This window comes from Mus musculus, chromosome 13 (genome assembly GCF_000001635.26).
Source record: "Mus musculus strain C57BL/6J chromosome 13, GRCm38.p6 C57BL/6J".
Taxonomy (NCBI): Eukaryota; Metazoa; Chordata; class Mammalia; order Rodentia; family Muridae; genus Mus; species Mus musculus.
Genome location: NC_000079.6, coordinates 54,511,330 through 54,533,890, shown reverse-complemented (window position 1 = coordinate 54,533,890; position 22,561 = coordinate 54,511,330). Strand labels below are relative to the sequence as shown.

General features: G+C 40.8%; 1 protein-coding gene across 8 annotated transcripts in view; it reads right to left on the bottom strand.

Moving 5' to 3' along the window:
* The window catches only part of Simc1 (SUMO-interacting motifs containing 1), a 47,552-nt gene that overhangs the window by 17,400 nt on the left and 7,591 nt on the right, over nucleotides 1-22,561 (bottom strand). The window contains exons 2-5 of one of the 8 annotated variants that reach the window (XM_011244529.1): nucleotides 8,787-9,921; nucleotides 7,219-8,681; nucleotides 5,340-5,587; nucleotides 4,668-4,737 (exon numbers count right to left, since the gene is read on the bottom strand). In XM_011244529.1, coding sequence (XP_011242831.1) covers nucleotides 4,668-4,737; nucleotides 5,340-5,587; nucleotides 7,219-8,681; nucleotides 8,787-9,921 — 2,916 coding nt within the window. Of the gene's footprint in view, nucleotides 1-4,667; nucleotides 4,738-5,339; nucleotides 5,588-7,218; nucleotides 9,922-21,418; nucleotides 21,579-22,561 lie in introns of all 8 variants that reach the window. The other 7 variants (XM_011244530.1, XM_011244531.1, XM_011244528.1 and 4 more) reach the window with 7 other exon arrangements.

The window sequence follows — 22,561 nt, the reverse complement described above, 5'->3', positions numbered from 1 at the left end:
ACAATTTCAACAGAAGAAGAAAAGTTACATTTACAGGAAATTCTGGAACCCTCGCCCTTTTTCTAGTAAAGTCCACTTTAGACATGTGCACGTGCTGTTCTTATTCTGGTGTGTGTGTGTGTGTGTGTGTGTGTGTGTGTGTGTGTGTGTTTGTAGACCAGAGAACAGCAGGTGTCTTGCTTTACCATTTTCTTATCCCTTTGAGACATGTCTCTCACTTAAATGGCATTTGAGGCCCAGCAATCCTCTTGTCTCTGCCCGCACAGTGCAGGGTTACAGAGACACCCACCTTTTTACATGGATGCTGGAGATCTGAGATCAGGTCCCCTGCTAGCTAGTTTGTGTTAGCTTTCACAGTAAGTACTCCTTACCTGTTGAGCCATCTGCCCAGCACTATGCACTATACTTAAAAACAAAAACCCAAACTTTTGTGCTGAATGGTGGTGATGTACACCTTTAGCCAAAGCACTCATGAAGCAAAGGCAGGAAGATTTCCAAGTTTGAGATCAGCCTGGTCTACAGAGTGAGTTCCGAGACAGCCAGGGTACACAGTGATGGTTGTTTTGTCTCAAAACAAACCAACCATCCAAAGCAAAGCAAGCCAAAACTTTTCATTTAACTATTTATCATGTTTGTTTATTTATTTGGGTATGTGTCCATATGTTTGTGAACATGCACATGTGTACACACAAGTGTGCGGACAACTCATGGAAGTCAGTTCTCTCCTTCTGCCACCTGAGTCCAAGGGCTTAAACTCAGCTGTCAGGCTTGACACAGAGTTTCTTTACCTGGTGGGCCACCATGCTAGTCCTCATCTACCATACCTTTAAATGTATGTATGTATGTATATATATATATATATATAGCATGCTGTGTCTTATATGTGACAGTTAAATGCCAGAGAATAAGTGCTGAAAGTCCTTTCTCTCCTCCACTTGTTCACCTGTCTTAAGTGTTTACTCCAGGATCCCTAGCCTCCGATCTCCTGGGGGACTCCTTGTCTCCATTCTCAACTCACTGCTCCCGGCAGCAGTTCTGGGATTGCAGACTTGCAACACCAGGAGCTGTGTGACACAGGTCTGGGAATCAAACTCACGATGTCACACTTGCTTTTACACAATGAACTTGTTTGTTTGTTTTTTCAAGACAGGGTTTCTCTGTATAGCCCTGGCTGTCCTGGAACTCACTTTGTAGACCAGGCTGGCCTTGAACTCAGAAATCCACCTGCCTCTGCCTTAAGTAAGGCAAGTGCTGAGATCAAAGGCGTGCGCCACCACTGCCCAGCCTCAATGAACTCTCTTGCTAGCCTCTATGTACTATACTTTCTTTAATTGCCCCAAATGACTTGTTCCTGTTTTTTCTCAAAGCTCATAATCCCTTGCTTTCCCTGCTACTTGCATATGGAATTGCATGCACTTTCAGTAGTTGTAACACATGAGACTATGCCTGTGCTCTGACACAGGCAGGGCAAAAACTAATCTCTTCAGCAATCTCCAGACACACTGAGTATGGTAAAGCTGCCTCTAGGAAGGAATTGAGGAAGGAGTGGTTTCTCTCTGGGTGGAGTTGGTTACACTGAGTGAGGGGAAGCACCTGAGCATGGCAGATACTACAGAATTTCTACCTCTGTAGATGGAGAACCCTTTTTTTTTTTTTTTAAAGATTTATTATTTATTATATGCAAGTACACTGTAGCTGTCCTCAGACACTCCAGAAGAGGGAGTCAGATCTCCTCATGGATGGTTGTGAGCCATCATGTGGTTGCTAGGACCTGAACTCAGGACCTTCGGAAGAGCAGTTGGGTGCTCTTACCCACTGAGCCATCTCACCAGCCCCCGATGGAGAACCTTTATGGTCATGTTAGACTACTCTGTAGCGACTCTGGTCTCGGGAGCTCTCACAAGCCTGACTTTTGTTGTGTGGTAAGTTTGGATGCTATGTTCCCTATAAGCCTCAGGCTCCTGAGTATTTGGCCCCCAGTTGGTGCTGTTATGAAGGATTAGGAGTGGGTGTGTCACTTCCTTCTTGGAGGAGGCCTGTAACTGCGGGAGGACTCTGAGGTTTCCAAAAGTTCCCACCATTCCCATTCTCTGTCTTCTGCCTATGGATCAAGATGTAAGCCCATGCTCCACCATCATGGATTCCAACCCCTGAACCGTAAGTCATGTGTACTGTATAAGACTTTTGATGTGACCATGTCTTAAAAGTTTGTTGTGCATATGGGATGGAGTTAATTATCAACTGTTTTCCAAATTGTGCTGTACTTAAATATACCTAAAATAAAGTACTAAATAAACTGTCAGACTCTTAAAATTTGAACCAAGCCCAAGCCCTGCTACTGAGTTGTGCTGAACTTAATTTCCTTCTTGTCTCCCCTGGATTGACACTCTGCTGGCCTTGTGCATGCAGAGACACCTTCCCCTACTGTGACAGACTGTGACTGTGAGGGTTTGGGGTTTTTTTTTCCCAGATAAATGTGAATGACTTTGGGACATTGTACTCAAGAATTTTCAGAGAGAAACAATATTTGCAACTAGGCTGGAGGATGTTCTTGTCATATTTTGGCAACGAATATAGCTGCTTTCTGACCTTGTCCTAAGAATTTGCCTGAGGCTAAAATGAGAAGTATTAATTTTCTTGGGAGATATTTCCAGACAACCCAACACTGACTCTGTGTCGTGGCTATTAGTAATCTCTCTTATTCAAGTCCACAGTGATGACAGGCAAGCAAGGCAGGAAGCTGTGCAAATGTACAGTCTGACAAGAGGAGCATCCAGGAAAGTTAATGTCAGCTATCTTGTGCTGAAAGGGATAAGGGGATTAAGAAGGCCTGATCTGGGCTGGAGAGATGGCTCAGCAGTTAAGAGTACCGACTGCTTTTCCGAAGGTCCTGAGTTCAAATCCCAGCAACCACATGGTGGCTCACAACCATCTGTAATGAGATCTGACGCCCTCTTCTGGTGCATCTGAAGACAGCTACAGTGTACTTAGATATAATAATAAATAAATCTTTTTTATTTTTTTATTATTATTATTTATTATTATTATTATTATTTTGTTTTTGTTTTTTTTCGAGACAGGGTTTCTCTGTGTAGCTGGCTGTCCTGGAACTCACTCTGTAGACCAGGCTGGCCTCGAACTCAGAAATCCACCTGCCTCTGCCTCCCGAGTGCTGGGATTAAAGGCGTGCGCCACCACACCTGGCATAAATCTTTTTTAAAAAGAAGAAGAAGGCCTGATCCACATTAGAATAAATAAAAGACCCCCCCAAAGTTCCCAGCTTCTGAAAGGAAAAGGGATGAGGACTTTTCTGCTCCTAAAAAGCAATAATTGAAGCTGCTGCAAATGTGATTCAAGAGGACCAGCTTCATCCTAAGCAAGCAGACAAACATGGCATCGTGTAGGCAGACTTGGTGCTGGAGGAGCTAAGAGTTCTACATCCAGATCCTCAGGCAGTAGAAGGAGACTGTGTGTCACACTGTGTGTAGCTTGAGCATAAAAGATCTTAAAGCCTGCCTCCACTTTCTCCAAGAAGACCAAATCTACTCCACCAAAGCCACATGGGGCCAAGGATTCAAACACATGGGGGCCATTTGTATTCAAACCATCACACAGATAGATGTGAGCCATCATGTGGGTACTGAGAAATGAACCTGGGTCCTCTGCAAGAGCATCCAGTGCTCTTAACCACTGAGCCATCTTTGCAGCCCACATCTTTATTTCATCCTCATACCTAAAAATCAGAGTTTGGTTGAATATAAGTAGAAATTCCTTTGTTGAATTACCCTAGGACGTACAGACAGAATGTGGCAGCTAAACTTGGAGTTCACTAAAGATAGAAAGTGGGATTTTTTTTTTCCTGGATTACTAACTTCCCACCTTTTGTTTTTGTTCATGCCGTTTCTTGAGACATTTTGCCTACTGTGTTCCAGAGTGTAGTAGTTGACAGTTTCACACAGTGAGTTTCAGCAGATACCTACTCACCATCTGTAGAACTCGTTCACACCGCTCGGCCAGTAGATTGCCTTTCTGAGTGGCAAAGTTCTTTGGTGCTCTAATGTGAAGCTTCCCCTCCCTGGCTACGGCAGTCTCTTCCACCTGTGCGCTAGTTCACAGCTGTCTTATCACTAACCACTGATGTATTCCTAAGATCTCTTGAATTGTTACTCACATTATTGTTCGTCTCCTTTTCATAGCTATGACTTACAACTTTCTCCAATTATTTACTAGCACCTCAAGATTATGTATTTGGAATTGCACTCTCAGACCTCATGCACGGTAGGCAAGTGCTCCACCAATGAGCTGTATCACTGGCCCTTTTCATAATATTTTTAGTTTGGTCTCTCAAGTAGAGAAGACATGAATACATGAGTATTTGAGTTGGGAGACAGAATGGTTTAAAACTAATTTTTTGGTAGGGTAGGACCATCAACAGGAAATAATGACAGAGACATTACTAACAGTTTTGTTTTTGTTACTTTTCTTTGTAGTTAAATTTTCCTCTGTGGACCAGTGAGATGGGTCAGTCAGTGGTAAAGGCAGAAGTAATTGTCTTCTGACTTCCACACACACCACAGTGCTCCTAAGTACATCCTATATTCAAACCCACACACAAATACAAATTCAAAATTCCTCTGCAAAAGATATGTCCTTATAATTTATGTTACCTCTTCCTCCATGACATAGGTGAGCAGTTTCCAGTCCCACTCCACTGTCTTGGCATTGGCTGGATGCAGCCTGAAAGTCAAGTGACATCAATTAGAATTCTGGAGATTTTAGTGACAGAAAGGATAGGATCTGGAAGGTGACAGGACAAAAAGCCTCTTCTTATCATAAGCAACCTGACCTACCCTTCAGGACCACAGCATGTCAGTCGAGGCCAGCTCATTGCCAGAGAGCTATACCTATCAGGACTACATGAAGCATGTGACTCGTTGAGCCAATCACAATATCCTATTCTTTAATTCACTATGAATGTCTAAAAATGGACTCCTGTCATGTTAACCCAATTATAATACAACTCGGCTTGTGTAATTACTGAAGTTGATTTTCTAACCCAAAATACTATAAAAATCTGAAGATAAGGACTATAGAACCAAGGCAGGGTTGCAAACTGGGTCCAAGCAGCCATTTATGAAAACAGTATCAAATAGCATTCCCAGATTTCTAGTGAAAATAAGTCATTACATTCTTTTGCTAGCAATTGACGCAGGTTTTATTAGGTTCCTTGCTACTTGCAATTAGCATTCTTAAGGAAGCTGCCAGGCCAGCTGAATCAAAGCTTAGACAGGGAAGCTGTGCCCTGAGTCTAGGTTCCCTAGAAGACTTGGCCAACCCACTGTAATGGTTCATACTGTTGGATTTTCATGAGAAGCATGTAGGCCTCCTTGAGGACATCCACAGTCTCAGAGCCACTGAGCAGGATTTTCTGGACGATGTGAGCCACAATTTCTCTGGGTGGGTAATGTTGGGGTGAAACAAAGTCCATTAAAAACTGCACAGTCCCCAAAGGGAAGTTTTCTTCAATAGTGTTTGTCACCATTCTTAGTCTTCGATGAGGGATGGGTTCTAATTTCTGACCCTTGCTCTGTAGAGACAAAGAGATAGATAGGCATGAGGATGGCTTCTACGCTTCCTAAAAAGCAAGAGGTTCTGCAACAGGTTGAAAACAGCAAAGTTTTCTATGCATTTGAAATATTTTATTAAAGAGAAACAAGAAAGCTCTACTTAAAAAAAAAGTCTAAATGACGTAGGGAAATTAAAAGACAGAAATTCTAAATTCTACACATGACATGATTTCATCCATATTCAAATATAACAGAAAGGAAAATACCAAAGAGCCAAGAGCAAGGGCTTTGAGTTCCTGATCTTCCTGCTTCCATATTCTACATGCTAGGATTATAGGCCAAGATACTTAGGGATAGGGACAAAGGTCTATATCTTAATACAGATAAGAAAACTTGAGCCTGTTGTCTTGCTGGAAGAATGAACACCACTTTCTCCCCCCCCCCTTCCTCCCTTTCCTTTTTCTCTTTGAGAGGGTGTCACATGGCCTGGGTGATATGGAATTTAGTATGTTTGTAGTGGAGACTGGTCTTCAACTCTTGATCCTCTTGCCTCCAGCTCCCAAGCACTAAAATTATAGGCATGTACCACCATGCATGGCTTTTAACCATTACATCTATAATGGCAAAACCAGTAACAAATACATATGTTTAAAAAGAAATTCTAATTATTAAAAAAGTTTAAATGAGCATATATAAAAAGACAATTGGAAAGGGAATACATGGAATTATTTATAATAAATGCTGTCTGAGAGCATGATGGGTGACTTTAAACACATTAGATTATCTGTTTTTAGATTCATTCATTCTTATTTTATGTATGCGCATGTCTAGGTGTAGAAATGTGCATGTGAGTGTGGCGCCTGCAGAGAAAGAATGCCTTTTTGACTTACATATTTCCTGTGTTTGTGTTTATGAGTGCATACCACAACTGCAGCGTCAGAGGACAATTTATGGGAGTTGGTTGGCTCCTTCCATCACGTGGGTCTGGGCCATAGAATACAAGTTGTCAGGCTTGGCAGCAAGTGCCATTGCCTCCTGAGTCACTCTGCTGGCCTGGAACCACTTTAAACAAATGTCATGGTTGAGGGTGAGGTTCTGGATAGCAGAAAGGTTTCACGTGAAAGACTGTAACATTTCTGTCTATATATAGTTAATTAAGTTCTCATAGGTCAATGACGACAAATGGGAAATGGTAATCTCATTAAAATTTTAAAACTGAATTTCTACTCCTAAATTCTAAGGAATCATTTGAGGCATTGAAGTGACAAGAGTCTTTTCTCTGTTGATATGGGAAATGTATAGAACTCAGGAAGAGGAGGATAAAGGAATGGAAGACAAGAATTTGATGAAGGCCAATGATAAATCAGACACAAACATGCACTTCACACACATCACCTCATTCAGTGCCCTGAGTCGTGTTTTTACCTCTGCTTTACAAATAGGGAGGCCAAGGCTCACAAAGAAAAGTGACTTGCACACTGGGTTTTAAGTGTGGGCTGAGATCTGAACATAGATCTAGTTCCCCCCTCAAGTTGGGGGAAAATTAAAAAAAAAATTTTGTTTATCTTTGGCCCATTCTCTGGCATGGACTCTAATCATGATAACATTATCAAAGAAATAGCCCCCAATGTGGGTGAGTATGTTAGCTTACCTCTCGTGTATCTTTATCTGGTATTAATGTCTGGAAGAAGAGATGATGTACTGGAGGCCGTAAGAAGTATTTCAGTCTATGCAGGCAAGGTCTATTGTATACCCCAACTTGTGGTATTTGTCCTTGTATCTGAGCAGACCCAGGGTTGGCAAGCTGTGGCAGTGATTTCTCTCTCCTGGCTGAGCTATCTGTGATAGTGAGCCAAGGAACTTTATCTAATTTAAATTCAGACTGTCGAGATTGTGGGTTAGCAGAGCAACTTGAAGAGGATGAAGCTGAGATATCCATAGGAGTATCACGATTCTGCACATCATTCGGGGAAGACTTCGGCCTGTCTCTTGCTAAGTCCAATAATGCTTGTGGTGAGTTTGACACATCTCCTGATAAGTTTGGTGTATCTCCAAGTGACTCTGACATATTGCCTGGTGACCGCAATGTACCGCTAGGTGACTGTGGCACACTTCTTGGTGACTGTATTGCATCTCCTGATGCCAGTAACACACCTCCTGCTGACTGTATTGCATCTCCTGATGCCGGTAACACACTTCCTGGTGACTGTATTGCATCTCCTGATGCTGGTGACACACCTCCTGGTGACTGTATCACACCTCCAGATGATGGTGGCACACCTCCTGGTGACTGCATCCTATCCCTTGATGACCGTGGCACACCTCCTTGGGACTGTATCACATCTCCCGATGATAGTGGCACGCCTCCTGGTAACTGTATCGAATCTCCTGTTGCCAGTGACACACCTCCTGGTGACTGTATCGCATCTCCTGATGATTGTGGCACACCTCCTGCTGACTGTATTGCATCTCCTAATGATTGTGGCACACCTCCTTGTGACTGTATCATATCTCCAGATGATGGTGGCACACCTCCTGGTGACTGCATCCTATCTTTTGATGATAATGGCACACCTCCTTGTGACTGTATCACATCTGATGATAGTGGCACACCTCCTGGTAACTGTATCGAATCTTCTGTTGCCAGTGACACACCTCCTGGTGACTGCATCCTATCTCTTGATGTCGGTGACATACCTCCTGGTGATTGTATTGCATCTCCTGATGCTGATGGCACATGTCCTGCTGACTGCATCCTATCTCTTGATGACTGTGGCACACTGTTTAGTGACTGTATCACATCTCCTGGTGACAGCATCATTCCTGGTGACTTAATCATACCTCTTGGTGACTGTGTCACACCTCCTGGTGACTGCATCACACCTCCTGGTGACTGCATCACACTTCTTAGTGACTGTGTCACACCTCCTGATGACTGCATTACACTTCTTAGTGACTGCATCACACCTCCTGGTGACTGCATCATACTTCCTAGTGACTGTGTCACACCTCTTGGTGACTGCATCACATCTCTTGGTGACTGCATCACATCTCTTGGTGACTGCATCACATCTCTTGGTGACTGCATTACACCTCCTGGTGACTGCATCACACCTCCTGGTGACTGCGTCACACTTCTTAGTGACTGTGTCACACCTCCTGGTGACTGCATCACACTTCCTGATGACTGCATCACACTTCTTAGTGACTGGGTCACACTTCCTGATGACTGCATCACACTTCTTAGTGACTGGGTCACACTTCCTGATGACTGCATCACACTTCTTAGTGACTGGGTCACACTTCCTGGTGACTGCATCATACTTCCTAGTGACTGTGTCACACCTGCCGGTGACTGAATCACATCTCTTGATGTCTGTGTCACATATCCTGGTAACTGCATCACTTCTGGTGATGGCGGCACATCTCCCAGCAATGGTGGCACATCTTGCAGTGACTGTAACACATCTTGTAGTGACAGTGGCATGTCATGTAGTGACCATGGCATGTCTTGCAGTTGTGTCACATCTTGTGGATATGACATGTTTTGAGGTCGGCCTGGAACATCTTGAGGTAGGCCCAGAGTGTCTTGATATGGGTATAGGGTGTGTCGAGGATGCCATGATAAGCCTTGAGGTGTGCTTGGCATATTCTGCTGAGGGCACGGTACATTTTGGGTAGAGCATGGCACTTCTTGAGGTGGTTGAGGCAAAGCTTGGAGTTGGCACTGTAAAGTTTGTGATGGGCATGACAAAGCTTGAGGTGGGCATGACAGGGCTTGTGGTGGGCATGAGGAAGCTCGTGGTGGACATGGTGAAGCTGTTTGTGGGCATGATAAGGCCTGTAGCGGGCATAGCAAGCCTTGTGATTGACAAGGCACATCTTGCTGTGGGCATGGCAAAGAGGCCCTCTGATTGCTTGTGGAGGAGAAGGAGCTAACATCTGAAGAGAGCTGTAGGCTTGTCAAGAAGCTGAGGTCACCTTTATATGTGATTGAGCTACAGTTTGGTTCTGGTGGATAAACAGAGTCCTGGCTGATAGATGTAGGGGGTCGAGAACCTTCAAACAGGTTTTCCTCTAGCAAATCCAAATCTACAGGATCATTGTTAATGATTCTCTGTGCTGCAGGCTGAGAGCCTCTATCTTCATGGGCTTCCATCACTTCTTTGCCCGAGAGACTGGTACATGTCTGAAGACTGGTTGGCTCCTTCTGAGAGGAAGCTACAGGTTCTAAAGTCAAATCAAGAGTGGCAATAGGCCTATTTTCTTCCTCATTTCTTGTTAGATCAATCACACAGAGTCCATTCCGGTCTTTTGTCCTTGCTCGGTTTTCTCTAGTTAAGTCAATGAAGTCCTGTTAAAGATTGTGAGAAGGGAGAAGAGTGAGAGGGGAGTCCAGTAACTTGATTCTAGAAATCTAAGGTTTTAGCTTTTAACAACAGACATCACTTTATCTTTCCATGTCACTGATATTTCTACATGTTTGCAGTGCTAGTGATTAAATCTAGGGACTTGTGTACACTGGGTAAATGCTCTAGATCTGAGCTATATCTCTAGCCTTCTATGCATCATCTCAAGTATTAGTTTATTTTCTTTTTTTTTCCTTCCTTTCTTCCTTCCTTCCTTCCTTCCTTCCTTCCTTCCTTTCTTTCTTTCTTTTTTTCTTTTTTTTGTTTTTGTTTTTCGAGACAGGGTTTCTCTGTATAGCCCTGGCTGTCCTGGAACTGACTTTATAGACCAGGCTGGCCTCGAATTCAGAAATCCGCATGCCTCTGCCTCCCAAGTGCTGGGATTAAAGGCGTGCACCACCACTGCCCGGCTTAGTTTATTTTCTTTAGTTAACATTTTGCTAGTGTCAAAGCTGTCAACGTCTATAGATTCATAAATCATCCAAATGCTAAATGTGGGAATGCAATGGAATTTTTTCCCCTTAGATTCAAGAAAGACAGGTTTGTAGTAGAGAAATTCCACCCTTGACCAACAGAAAGCAACTTTTGCTTGGAGAAGCCAATTCCCGGGATAATTTGCAACAGAGGCTAAGCAAGGCTTTAAGTTAATATGAGGACCCAGATGCTAAGAACATGCTTGAGTGTTTGTCACTGGACTTGGGAGTTCCAAAGATTCATGGCTTCATTAGAGAAAGTTCTCAAGGACACACATATGAATAGAAACAGATTTACTAAGAAAATAATCAAAAGTACACTTCTAAAAAGGAAAGAAAATAGGAAACTTAGCTGGATAGTTGAGTTTTTAAGGGCTGTAGAAAAATTTTCCATTAGTCTTATCCATATTTATGTGTAAATTTTTCTGGAGATTAGGAGGGCATTTTGGGTCTCGGAGGGAAGGTTTGGCTAAACGCAGGATGTTTAGAATCAAACTATTGATCTGAAAGGCAGCATTCATGTAAAAATACAGCTATACTGGAAAGCATAAGAAGCTGATGGGGCTTCTGGGTCTTGGAATCTCCTGTAGAACATAGCTAACTTCTATCACAGAGCACAACCAACTATAAGAGTAGGATTTTGTGCAGTCTGGATCTGGATGAAGCCATAACCATCAGGTTAAATTTACATCCAATGGGCTGGAGTGATGGCTCAGTAGTTAAGAGTATTGGCTACTCCCAGCATCCACAGGGTGTCTTTTCTACTCTCCATAGGCATAAGACACACATCTGGTACACAGATACAGTACAGGCAAAACACCCATACTTATTATAACCCATTATCTTGTCTCCCTGATTACACATGTCACTTTTCTATGATTTCTTAAATTTCACAATGATACTGCAGGATAGCATTGCCATCTCCATTATATACATGCAAAATCAGTTTTGAGGGACCAGGTGATTTACCCAAGGACTACACAGCTAAGTAGTAGTGGCAGACATTCAAATCCACTGTCCGCCTTGCCTGTTAAGGGCCTAGGGATATGTTCCTTTTTCCAATATGTAACCAGCTCTATCGCCTTTGTTTTGCTGAAACAGGATCTCACTTTGAAGCTCTGGCTAGCCTGGGACTCTCTATGCATACCAGGCTGTTTTTAAGAAAACCTCAATCATTTGATTTTTCCAATGACGACTCAGGAGCCAGATGCTGAGGTGAAGGCCTCCTAGCTCAGAGAGGCAGAGAAAGCACCCAGATGACCTTCCTCTATAGGTCTAAAAGAAAGAGGACATCCCAAAAGAAAGTTTTTCTCCATGCCCCGTCAAAAACCCTCAAACTGAATGTCCCTCCCTTCTACTTCCAGTGCATCTCTATATATCCTCCTGACTTACTCTTGCTGTTTTTCCTCCATGTTCACTCCTTATCTACTGGTTATTTGCTCCACCTCTCAACCTATTTAATCTCGTTTACAATAAACAGAAAGCTCTTGAATTAAAGGTGTGTGCTAGAGTTGAGCCACACCACAACTAGAAAAATGTTTTTTTTTCCCCCCTCTAGTTAATAATACAATCTTGGGGTTGGGGGTGGGGTGGGTTTACAGTGTATGTGATCAAATACCCTACAACAGGGGCCAGAGAGATGGCTCAGCAGTTAAGAGCACTGACTGCTCTTCCAGAGGTCCTGAGTTCAAATCCCAGCAACCACATGGTGGCTTACAACAATTCCCAGGAACCACGTGGTGGCTCACAACCATATGTAATGGGATCTGATGCCCTCTTCTGGTGTGTCTGAAGACAGCGACAGTGTACTCACATACATAAATTAAAAAAAAAAAAATCTTTGCCTTATCATAGGCCTGCAAACCAAACCTTTGACCTCTTTTTTAAAAATCCTGCAACATTTCCCCCTTTTTGTCTAAATAAAAAGGAAAGAGTTTAACTCTAACAAAATAAAACTATTTACAATAATGAAGACATTTCTGCCAAGCTTTCCACAATGTCCAGCATTGTATTGTATTTGGCAGGCCTAGGATGGAGTAATTTGAGTTCAAAGTTCTGTAAAATGTTCCTGTCAGTCTCCTATGAACTCAGCAATTTCAATGTCCTGAGCAGGTTGTAGTCCAAACCTGATCTTTGGGTGGTGTTTGTCACCTTAGTGGCAATCCTGGTTAGGTAGAATATAGCAGTCAACCCAAAGGTGTCCACTGTTTGCACTGATGCTGGCAGCAGAAGTGGCATAGGGCAGTTTTGTCCAGTGGTTGATGTTACCACAATGCAGGAAGATTGGCTGTTACAGGGCCCCATCATCTTCTCAGAGATCACAAGGTTATTGTTATTGCTTGGTAGAAGACTTAAACATTTTAAATGCCATATTCAGCAGATCTCTGAAAGATTTGAGGACCATGATGTATTAAGTATATCTGAAGTACACAAACTTTGTTCCTAGTTACCTGCTTCAGACTCAAACCTGAAAACAGCACGGGAAGCAGGTGAAGCTTATTTCTAGAATTAGTTAATATTCTGTATAACTCCTAGTATGACAGTAAGTCTATATACACATAATAATCTTACATATTTTTGAGATAATATTTATAGCTTAAGGAAAGTTTTAGAGTGTCAAATGAAGATCAAAAGATTATGAGAGTAGTGGTACTAGAACAGTCCCTTATTTCTTGTTTTCCTCTGTCCTATATGAGGAGGCTCCTCTGATATGAGACAGAGATTTGGGATTTCCCTTTAACAAGCATGTGTGGGTTTAGAGAAGGAGAGCTATGCTCAAACCCCAAAGCCAGCTTTAATTTTTTTATTTGTTTGTTTGTTTGTTGAGACAAGGGTTCTCTGTGTTGCCCTGGCTGACCTGGAACTCACTCTGTAGACCAGGCTGGCCTCGAACTCAGAAATCTGCCTGTCTCTGCCTCCCGAGTGCTGGGATTAAAGGTGTGCGCCACCATGCCTAGCTCAGCTTTAATTTTTAATTGAATTGGGACCACAGAAAGAGCATTTGCCACTCTGTCTGCAGAGGGCAGCAGAGATGAGCTGGAGGTGGGCGGTGCCACTTGGCCATCTATCTTACTGTTTCTTGATGATCAGTTCTTTCCTCAGATGTTTCACTTGTCCAGTGGTCTCTAGATTCCCTATTTGGATGTTTTTATTCTCCTTGAAAGATAAAAGAAAACCCTGCCCCAATGTTAACTCTGGGGGTGGGATTTTTTCTTTTTCTTTTTTTTTTTTTTTTTTTTTTTTTTTTGTGCAGGTTATATCTTTCCTAGGGCAAAATGTATTTTTGGCAACAGTAGGAAATTCTTTTTGAGTTTTAATCACTGTAATTTTTGTGTGCTTGCTTCTGCCTCTCAAGTGTTGGGATTAAAGGATTAAACCCAGCCACTGTCTGGCTATGGATTGCTCACAATAGTTATTCTCATAGAGTTGTCCTGGTTTAATTTGGTGCCCCATTTCCCCTTATTTTTTAGTGCTAGAGGTAAACTTTCAAGGTTTTCAAATGTGTAATCTATCATCCATGCTAATTTATTCTGAATTTGTTCCCTGGCAAATTTTAACATTCTAGAACTAGACAAACATGATGCCAATTTGTTCACTATTTCATTATTTTCTGATGTTTATGTTTGTATTACCTGCATGAGTTATATAATATTTGATGTCTTTGCTAAGTTTTTCTATGTTTCTCCATTTCCATTCATGCCTATGACCAGGTATCTTTGCCATTTACCTGACAGTTACTGGTCTTTCATTTGGATGGCCATATAGCTAGACCATTACACATGCACCATGAATTGGAGAAGATAGAGATTTTTCTTTTCCTTTCCTAGTTGTTTGTCTTATAGGCAATAGTGTTGCGCTGATTTTGTGGTCCTTCCTCAGTATTGGCCATTTCATCCCCTAGTCTATAAGCTGTCACTTTCCATTAATTTTGGTTCTAACAGTGGTTGATGAACCATCAGTAAACCATGCATTAGCTAAATGTTATGACCATTCTGGTGGTCCTCACAGTTCAATACATGCCTCTGTGGGGGGAGGGGTAAGAGGTTTAGGGATGGGGAGTACAGGCAACTGAGCTATTTTCTCCATGCAAAAAGGCAGACCCCTTTGCTACTACATCCTGGTCACAAAGGAATTCAGGTAGGTACCAGTTCTACTGTAATAGCCTTTCTTCCATGACTAAGTCTGTGAAGGATTCTGCCTTTGAATAGACCCAATCCATCATTGGAGGGGTACCCTTATGACAGGGTGATTGACAAAGAATGAGTATAAGGTTTGCCTCATTAAATGTCCAGGTTTGTTTCTCAAAGAGAGAATAGTTATTCTCTCTATATAGAAAACATCTGCAATAGAAGCTGACAGGCAAATGTTAGTGAACTCCTTTTTGCTGTATGAAGAGTCCCCAATATTGACAATTCACCAATAAATACCATATCCATAATTAGGGTACCATCTGGTTCAATACTGGTTAGACTGCAATGCACAGAGATGAGCTTACTTGCAGTCACAAAAGCTGTTCTTTGTTCCTGTCCCCATTGGAAACCAGCTGCTTTTCTAGTAACCCTGTAGAAGGTTTCTATAAGAATCTGTAAATATGGTATGTGATTTCTCTAGTGTGCAAACACAGCAAACATACCAATTAGGAGCTGTATCTGGTTTTGTCCCTGGTTGGTGGAATTAAATAAAGGCACGGGCTACCACTGCTCAAATATTATATCTTATCTCCAAATCACTCAAACTCTTAGAGATTTAGATAACAATTATAGTAACCCTTTGAATTTGAATTTACTTAAAACATTTTAAATCTCTCTCTCTCTCTTTCTCTTTTTTTTGTTGGTTTTTCGAGACAGGGTTTGTCTGTGTAGCCCTGGCTGTCCTGGAACTCACTCTGTAGACCAGGCTGGCCTCGAATTCAGAAATCCACCTGCCTCTACCACCCAAGTGCTGGGATTCAAAGCGTGCGCCATCACCACCCAGCTTCATTTTAAATCTCTTAAGTGTAGTTTTAATACCAAACAACAAAAATACCCTTTTTATTTAAAAAGAAAAATTAAGAGCTAATGTCCAAAATGGTGTGGACCATGCAGCAATCTACAATCTAACCTACTAACGTGGAATTAAGACATGTGGATTAAAAAAAAATCATTTTTCATTTCATGTCAGTAAGACAAGATCTTGTAACCTGGTCAGATAAAAGGCATTTTTTGTCTTTATTAGTTAGTTTGGACTGAACGACCAAACTATCTGATGAACTATCACCTCTCCTTATTAAGGAGATTTTTCCTGTTCAAATCTAATCTTTAATAAATCTTGGTGGTATCCACAGCTTATCTTCTTCTGGGGAAACAGAGACAAAACCTCTTCCCCAACATAAGACATAACCCAGCTTCCATTCTGAAGATGTCCATTTTTGATGTGTACAGACTTGATTCAGCAGTGGTATCTACTATACACTGTCTCTCCACAGCTGTTGTTCCTCTCTCATTAGCATTTACACATTTTAGAGTTAATAAAGCACTATGTAATCTATCACTGAAGGTCTTTATTACCTCTTTCTGTTTACTAAGTATATCTTTTAAAGTGTAATTAGATCTTTCTATAACTGCTTGTCTTGTAGGATTGTGTGGTATGCTTGTAATATACAAAAACAAAACAAAACAACTATTTAATTTTACTAGAGACATATGCTGGCACATTCCGGGTCTTAATTTGTAAGGTATTCACATAATAGCCATAACTTCTCATAAATGTGCAATTACAGAATCCTCCTTTTCAGAGCTTGAAGCAGTGGTCCATTGCAATCCTGCATCTGCACCTATGGTACGGTGCATATACTTTAACTTTCCAAACGCTGCAAAATGAAACACATCCACTTGCTAAATTTCATTTCTTTGGGTATCTTTTGAATTACTTTCTGCAGGTAATGGAGTTTGGTTATACAAAAAAAAAAAAAAAAAAAAAAAAAAAAAAAGTATAATTTCCTTGGCTTGTTGCCAAAGTGATAGAAAAATCTTTATTTAAACCTTTGCTGTTAACATGGCATTTCTTATGAAAGTTGGAGCCTTTTAGCACATTTCCTATAAATAGTGAATCAATTTCTTCGTTACCTGTGCTAGAGGGCTTGGCAGACCCGAATGGGATCTGGTATGTGTTCTATAGAATGGATGGTTTCTATTTCTGATTACTTGTTGTAGTTGAATAAGTAACAAAGTTAATTCTGAATCATCCAGAATATGTTTAGCAGTTTCAACATATAAAACAAACTCTTTCTGCATAATGAGAGTCAGTAGCTATATTAAGAGTCAGGAAAACCTAACAATACTGTAAGAATGGCATGGCTCTGACTTTTAACTGAATCATAAGCATCCTGAGCCAATTTGCTTATTTTCCTGACTTATAACCTACCTTTCCTGATTTATTTGCATCTTTATAGATGGTAGGGGCTCCAGAAATTTGTATTCCTTTTACCATACAAGGGAGAATCCAATTTTTTCTTTTTATAAGATGAAATATCCTGTTTGGGGGATATTTGCTATTAATCTCTTCCAAAAAATTACTGCATGCTTTTTACCAATGCTCATTTTCTGCCCATAATGAAGTAATTTTAGCATTAGTAAAATTACTAATTTCTGTTGGGTCTATATCTCATAAATGACAACGTCTCATTTTTCCTTTCAGAATCAACTCAGAAACCTATTCTACATAAGTCTTTAATTTTTTACTGTTTGTGTGCTAAAAATACTCATTCATTATCTTCTCTCTGTATAAGACTTCCTGTAAGAGAAGGGGTAGAGGGCAAAATAACCAAAATACAATCCAGCTTTGGATCAAAACAGTACATATGTGCATCCTATAATTTCTTTTCTACCAAAGCCAATTTTCATTTTCCTCAGCGGATAATTATTTTCTTGGACTATTCAAGTCTCTTAGTACCTAGGTAAAAAATTAAGACCTGTATGGAATATGAAGGCTTAGGTGGAATGTTAAGGCCTAGATAACTAACTATAATCTGGCTAGCCTGCCATCATAAGGAAACTTTCTCATTTGTTTCTGCTGTTACTAGGGTATTCTCTAATGCCAAGTTTGATTACATTTTCTGTTATGTTCTGTACCCTTGGAAACCAATCAGGATAGAAGTCAGTAGAACTGCTTTGTATAGTTACCCACAATAAGCTTGGACTGGAACCAATCACCCAACAGCACTTCCTTCACCTGTGTATAAGCTTTTATGGTATGAGCTGCCCCTGGGATGGACCCCAACATAAGAGAGACACCTGCACCAATATAAGAAACTATCTGGAATAAGACTTCCATTTTGAATAGTGGACAAGTAAAGTTTTAAGTTCCCAAGTCCTTCCTGGGAACTGATATGTTGGTTGGCAAGTTAAGACATGAATGTTAGGCAAAACAAGTCCCATCCCGGTAGACAAGTTAAGACAAGGTAAGTCCTGCCACAGTTGAATACCCCAACCAACGGAAACAGGATAAGTGTACAACAAAGACTTGTTCCTATGGAAATCCCCTATCCCTAAGTCCTGATTGGTTGGGTAACCTGGCTCAGACGTTTGTGAATTTTGGGATTAAAAATCAGGTAGGATCTTAACGTGGGTCCTGAATCTGGACCATGGCCCTGGTTGATCAGTCCAGAGGCATAGGATCAATAAACTATCTCTATCTGACTTAGATTGGTGTTCATGTGGTTTGTGAGGTGATTCCTGGACCCAAAAAATCCTTCTAAAGTTTGAAATAAATTACTTAGCTCTTGAGTAGTTAATCCAATTGTAGGCCATAACCAGTTAATATCTCCCAGCAATTTTTGAAAATCATTAAGAGTTTGTAATTGATCTCTCCTTGATTTTTACTTTCTGCAGTTGAATTTTCTGTAAACCTATCTCATATCCTAGATAATTAACAGAATCTCTTTTTTTGAGGAGCAATTTGTAACCCCCAGCAAGGCAAATATTCTTTACTTCATCAAATATGTTTTCTAAGGTATATGCAACTGAATCAGCCAGTAAGATATCATCCACATAAAAGTAAATTTTAGATTGAAGAAACTGTTTACTAATTGCTTCTAATGGCTGCTGTACAAAATATTGGCACAAGATAGGACTATTTAAGACTCCTTATGGTAAGACTTTGCAATATCTCTTTACTAGACAACTATTGTAAGTTGGTACTGAGAAAGCAGTCTTTCCCTATCACGTTCATGCAAAGGGATTGTGAAAAAGTAATTTTTTAAATCAATTATTATCAAAGGCCATGACTTAGAAGGCAATGTAATTCAGGTTGTAAAGAGCCCGTTGGCTGGATGGGCTTATTTATGTCTTTTAAATCTGTTAACATCCACCATTTTCTTTTTTATACAAAGGCAGGGGAATTCCATCGGCTGGTAGATTCTTCAGTATGTTGAGCATTCAACTGCTCCTGTATCAGTTGTTCTAGTACAGGTAATTTTTTTTCAAGTCAAAGGCCATTATTTTACCCACACACATTTGTCAGTTAACCATTTTAAAGGTAGGGCAGTTGATGCTTTTCAAAGACCAACACCTGTCATGTTCTGCTTATGAACAACTGGACAGTCTATGACTGTTCTTGATAATACCTTTTAATATTTTTCTCAGAAGCATTCTTTACTTTATGGCTTGCTTCTGAGGTTGGAGGAATGTTAATCTGTACTTTGCATTGCTGCAACAAATTAGGCCCCCATAAATTCATGGCTATATTAGCCACATATGGCTCTAATTTTCCTATTTTTAATTCTGGCCCTATAAATTTGACTCATCTTGTACTTTGTTTTACCAAAGATAAAGTTCTAATCTCTAGAAGCTGAATATTTACCTCCTAAAGAGGCCAATCTGGATGCCAGAATTTTGGTGAAATTATTGTTACATCTGCTCCTGTGTCTATTTTTTTTTTTAAAGATTTATTTTATATATGTAAGTACACTCTCGCTGTCTTCAGGCACACCAGAAGAGGGCATCAGATCTCATTACAGATGGTTGTGAGCCATCATATGGTTGCTGGGAATTGAACTCAGGACCTCTGGAAGAGCAGACGGTGCTCTTAACCACTGAGCCATCTCTGCAGCCCTCCTGTGTCTATTAAACCTTCAATTTCAATGTCATTTGTGTCTCTGATCATTTATAACAGTTTGCTAAAATAACTGTTTTTTTGGTCTCTCTGGAATTTTTTTTTTTTATTTAATGAAGCTCTTCTGATCTTGATTATATTCAGAGAAGTGTTGTTTTTAACAATGGGCATTAAATTTTTTAATTACTCTATGGATGAGTTTCTCCAATGCTGACAGGGAATAATTGGATCAAATTTGATATTGGGTCTGCAGACTCCCTACAATGACAAAGGGTTGCCTTGCCTCTCCCTTGTTGATTTGCATTCATCAGTCCAATGCTAGCCTTTGCCATACCTTCTGCATATTCCAGAAGGCTGGGGCCTTCTTTTTGTATTAGCTCTAGAAAAAAAAACATTGTTTCTAGAAATGCTTTGGCTACAATTGCTTTTCAAATGACCTTGCTTACCACAATTAAGGCATCTGGTATTTTGATTTTTCTTAAAATTTTTAGAAATGTCAGGGCTGGAGAGGTGGCTGAGTGGTTAAGAGCACTGACTGCTCTTCCAGAGGTCCTGAGTTCAATTCCCAGCAACCACATGGTGGCTCACAACCATCTGTAATGGGGTCTGGTGCCCTCTTCTGGTGTGTCTGACAATAGCTACAGTGTATTCATATACATTAAATAAGTAAATCACTTAAAAAAATTTTTAGAAATGTGAGATTCAATATCAGCCATATTTCTAGTCTGTTAGTCTATTGGTGCTGATCTTGCCTTTAAAGGTCTAATCACCCTTTTGCAATCTGAATTAGCATTTTCAAAAGCCAAAGATTTGATTAATATTTGTCTGACTCCTGAATCTGATACTATTCTATTTACAGCTGAAGTCAATCTTTTCAAAAACTCAGTGAAGGCTTCTTTTGGGTCTTGTATAATTTTAATAAATAACTCAGATCTCTTTTCTGATTCTTCAACCTTGCCCCAAGCATTTAGAGCTAAAGCAGGACATAGTGCCAAGGTGTGATTATCAAATTCAAGCTGCCTTTGTAACTCAGCATATTGATCTTCACCTGGCAACTGATCTTAGGAAAAATTAAAACCTCTAGCCCTATTTTGTCGTTCTATGGTCCTAGCTTTCTCTTTTCATCATGTCCACCATTGTAACTGAGGACCAGCTCTGTTCTGAGTTGCCATGAATATTATATCAGCCTCACATAGGATAAATGCATAGCATATGAAATGATTGCTTCCTTAAATATTTTCAAATCTGTCTATAGAAATCTATTTAACTTCTTCATAACTCTGGGGGTGCCTAGTGTCTCCTGGTAGGTCTTGTATAGTTACTGGATAAACTAAGGTTGGGTTTTTGGGGTTTTTTTTTTTGGTTTTTTTTCGAGACAGGGTTTCTCTGTGTAGCCCTGGCTGTCCTGGAACTCACTCTGTAGACCAGGCTGGCCTCGAACTCAGAAATCTGCCTGCCTCTGCCTCCCGAGTGCTGGGATTAAAGGCGTGCACCACCATGCCCGGCAAGGTTGGGTTTTTAACAACCTTGGGTCACCCTCTTTCGTTTTTAATGTGGTGGCGTGGTAGGTTCTTGTCTAGATTCCTCTGTTTGTACCCGAATATTTTTCTTATTTAATTTGTAAGACTTTCTAAGGCTTGTATTTTATCAATCCACTTTTCATATTTAACACAAAAAAACTATGGCTATTATGGATAAAATATGAATTACCAAACTGATAGTAATTATAAACAGCATTATGTCAGTCTCAGTTAAGTCATTTATATTTCCATTTTCTGCTTCTATTTCAAGCCATCTAAAGTCAACTATACAGGGTCCTAGCACCTCGTATTATTTCCCATCCTTAATTCTCTCCTTGAGGACTTCCCAGGTGACTTACCAAATCTGATGGCTTCTCAGTTTGTCCACGGCTGATGTGATTTCTTTGTCCTTATGGTCGTGCCACGCATTGGAGTGCCAAATGTTTTTAACAAAAGCTCAATCATTTGATTTTCCCAATGAAGACTCAGGAGCCAGATGCTGGGGTGAAAGCCTGGTAGCTCAGAGAGGCAGAGAAAGCACCCAGGTGACCTTCTTCCATAACTCATGTCCCAAAAGCAAGTTCTTCTCTACGCCCTGTCAAAAATCCTCAAACTGAATAGTCCTCCCTTCTATTCCTGTGAATCTCTATCTGCCCTCCTGACTTCCTTACTCTTTCAGTTTTTTTCCTACGTTCACTCTCTGTCAACTGGTTGTTTGACAGAGGGTTGACTTTATTTAATCTTGTTTACAATAAACCAAAAGCTCTTGGATTAAAGGTATGTGCTAGGGTTGAGCCACACCATAACTAGAAACAGGTTTTTTTTTTTTTTTCTCTCTTTAGTAAATAAATCAATTTCAGGGGTCACAGTGTGATCCAAGATTTGGCTCTGCCTCCTGAATTCAGGGATTATAGGCATGCACCACTACACCTGGCCTATAATCAGCTTTAAAAAAGAGATTGTTTTTATAACAATGTTGGGGTCCAGGAGTCGCCTCACAAACCACATGAACTCTGGTCTCAGTCAGACAGGGGCAATTTGATGAGCATTTGCGCCAGGACTGACCAATCAGGGCCATGGTCCAGATTCTGGAGCTGAGCTGTGATGAGTTAAAATCCTGTTAAGCCTAAAATCCACAAACATCTGTGCCAAGTTATTCCACCAATCAAGATTTAGGGGTAGGAGATTTCCTTAGGAACTTGTCCTTGTTGTACACTTATCCTGCTCCCCATTGGTCGGGGTATTCAACTATGGCAGGAGGCTTGCTACATTTATTTCTTAACTGTCAACAAGGATTTCAGTTACCCACATACATATGTCCCAGGAAGTTCCCAGGAAGGTCTTGGGGACTTAAACTTTACTTAACCACTACTCAAAATGGAAGTCTTATTCTAAATAGGTGCACGTGTCTCTTATGTTGTGGTCCGTCCTAGGGGCAGCTTATCAAGGCAAATACCATTTGTTGGGTGGTTGGTTTAGGTCCAAGCTTATTGTGGCTAACT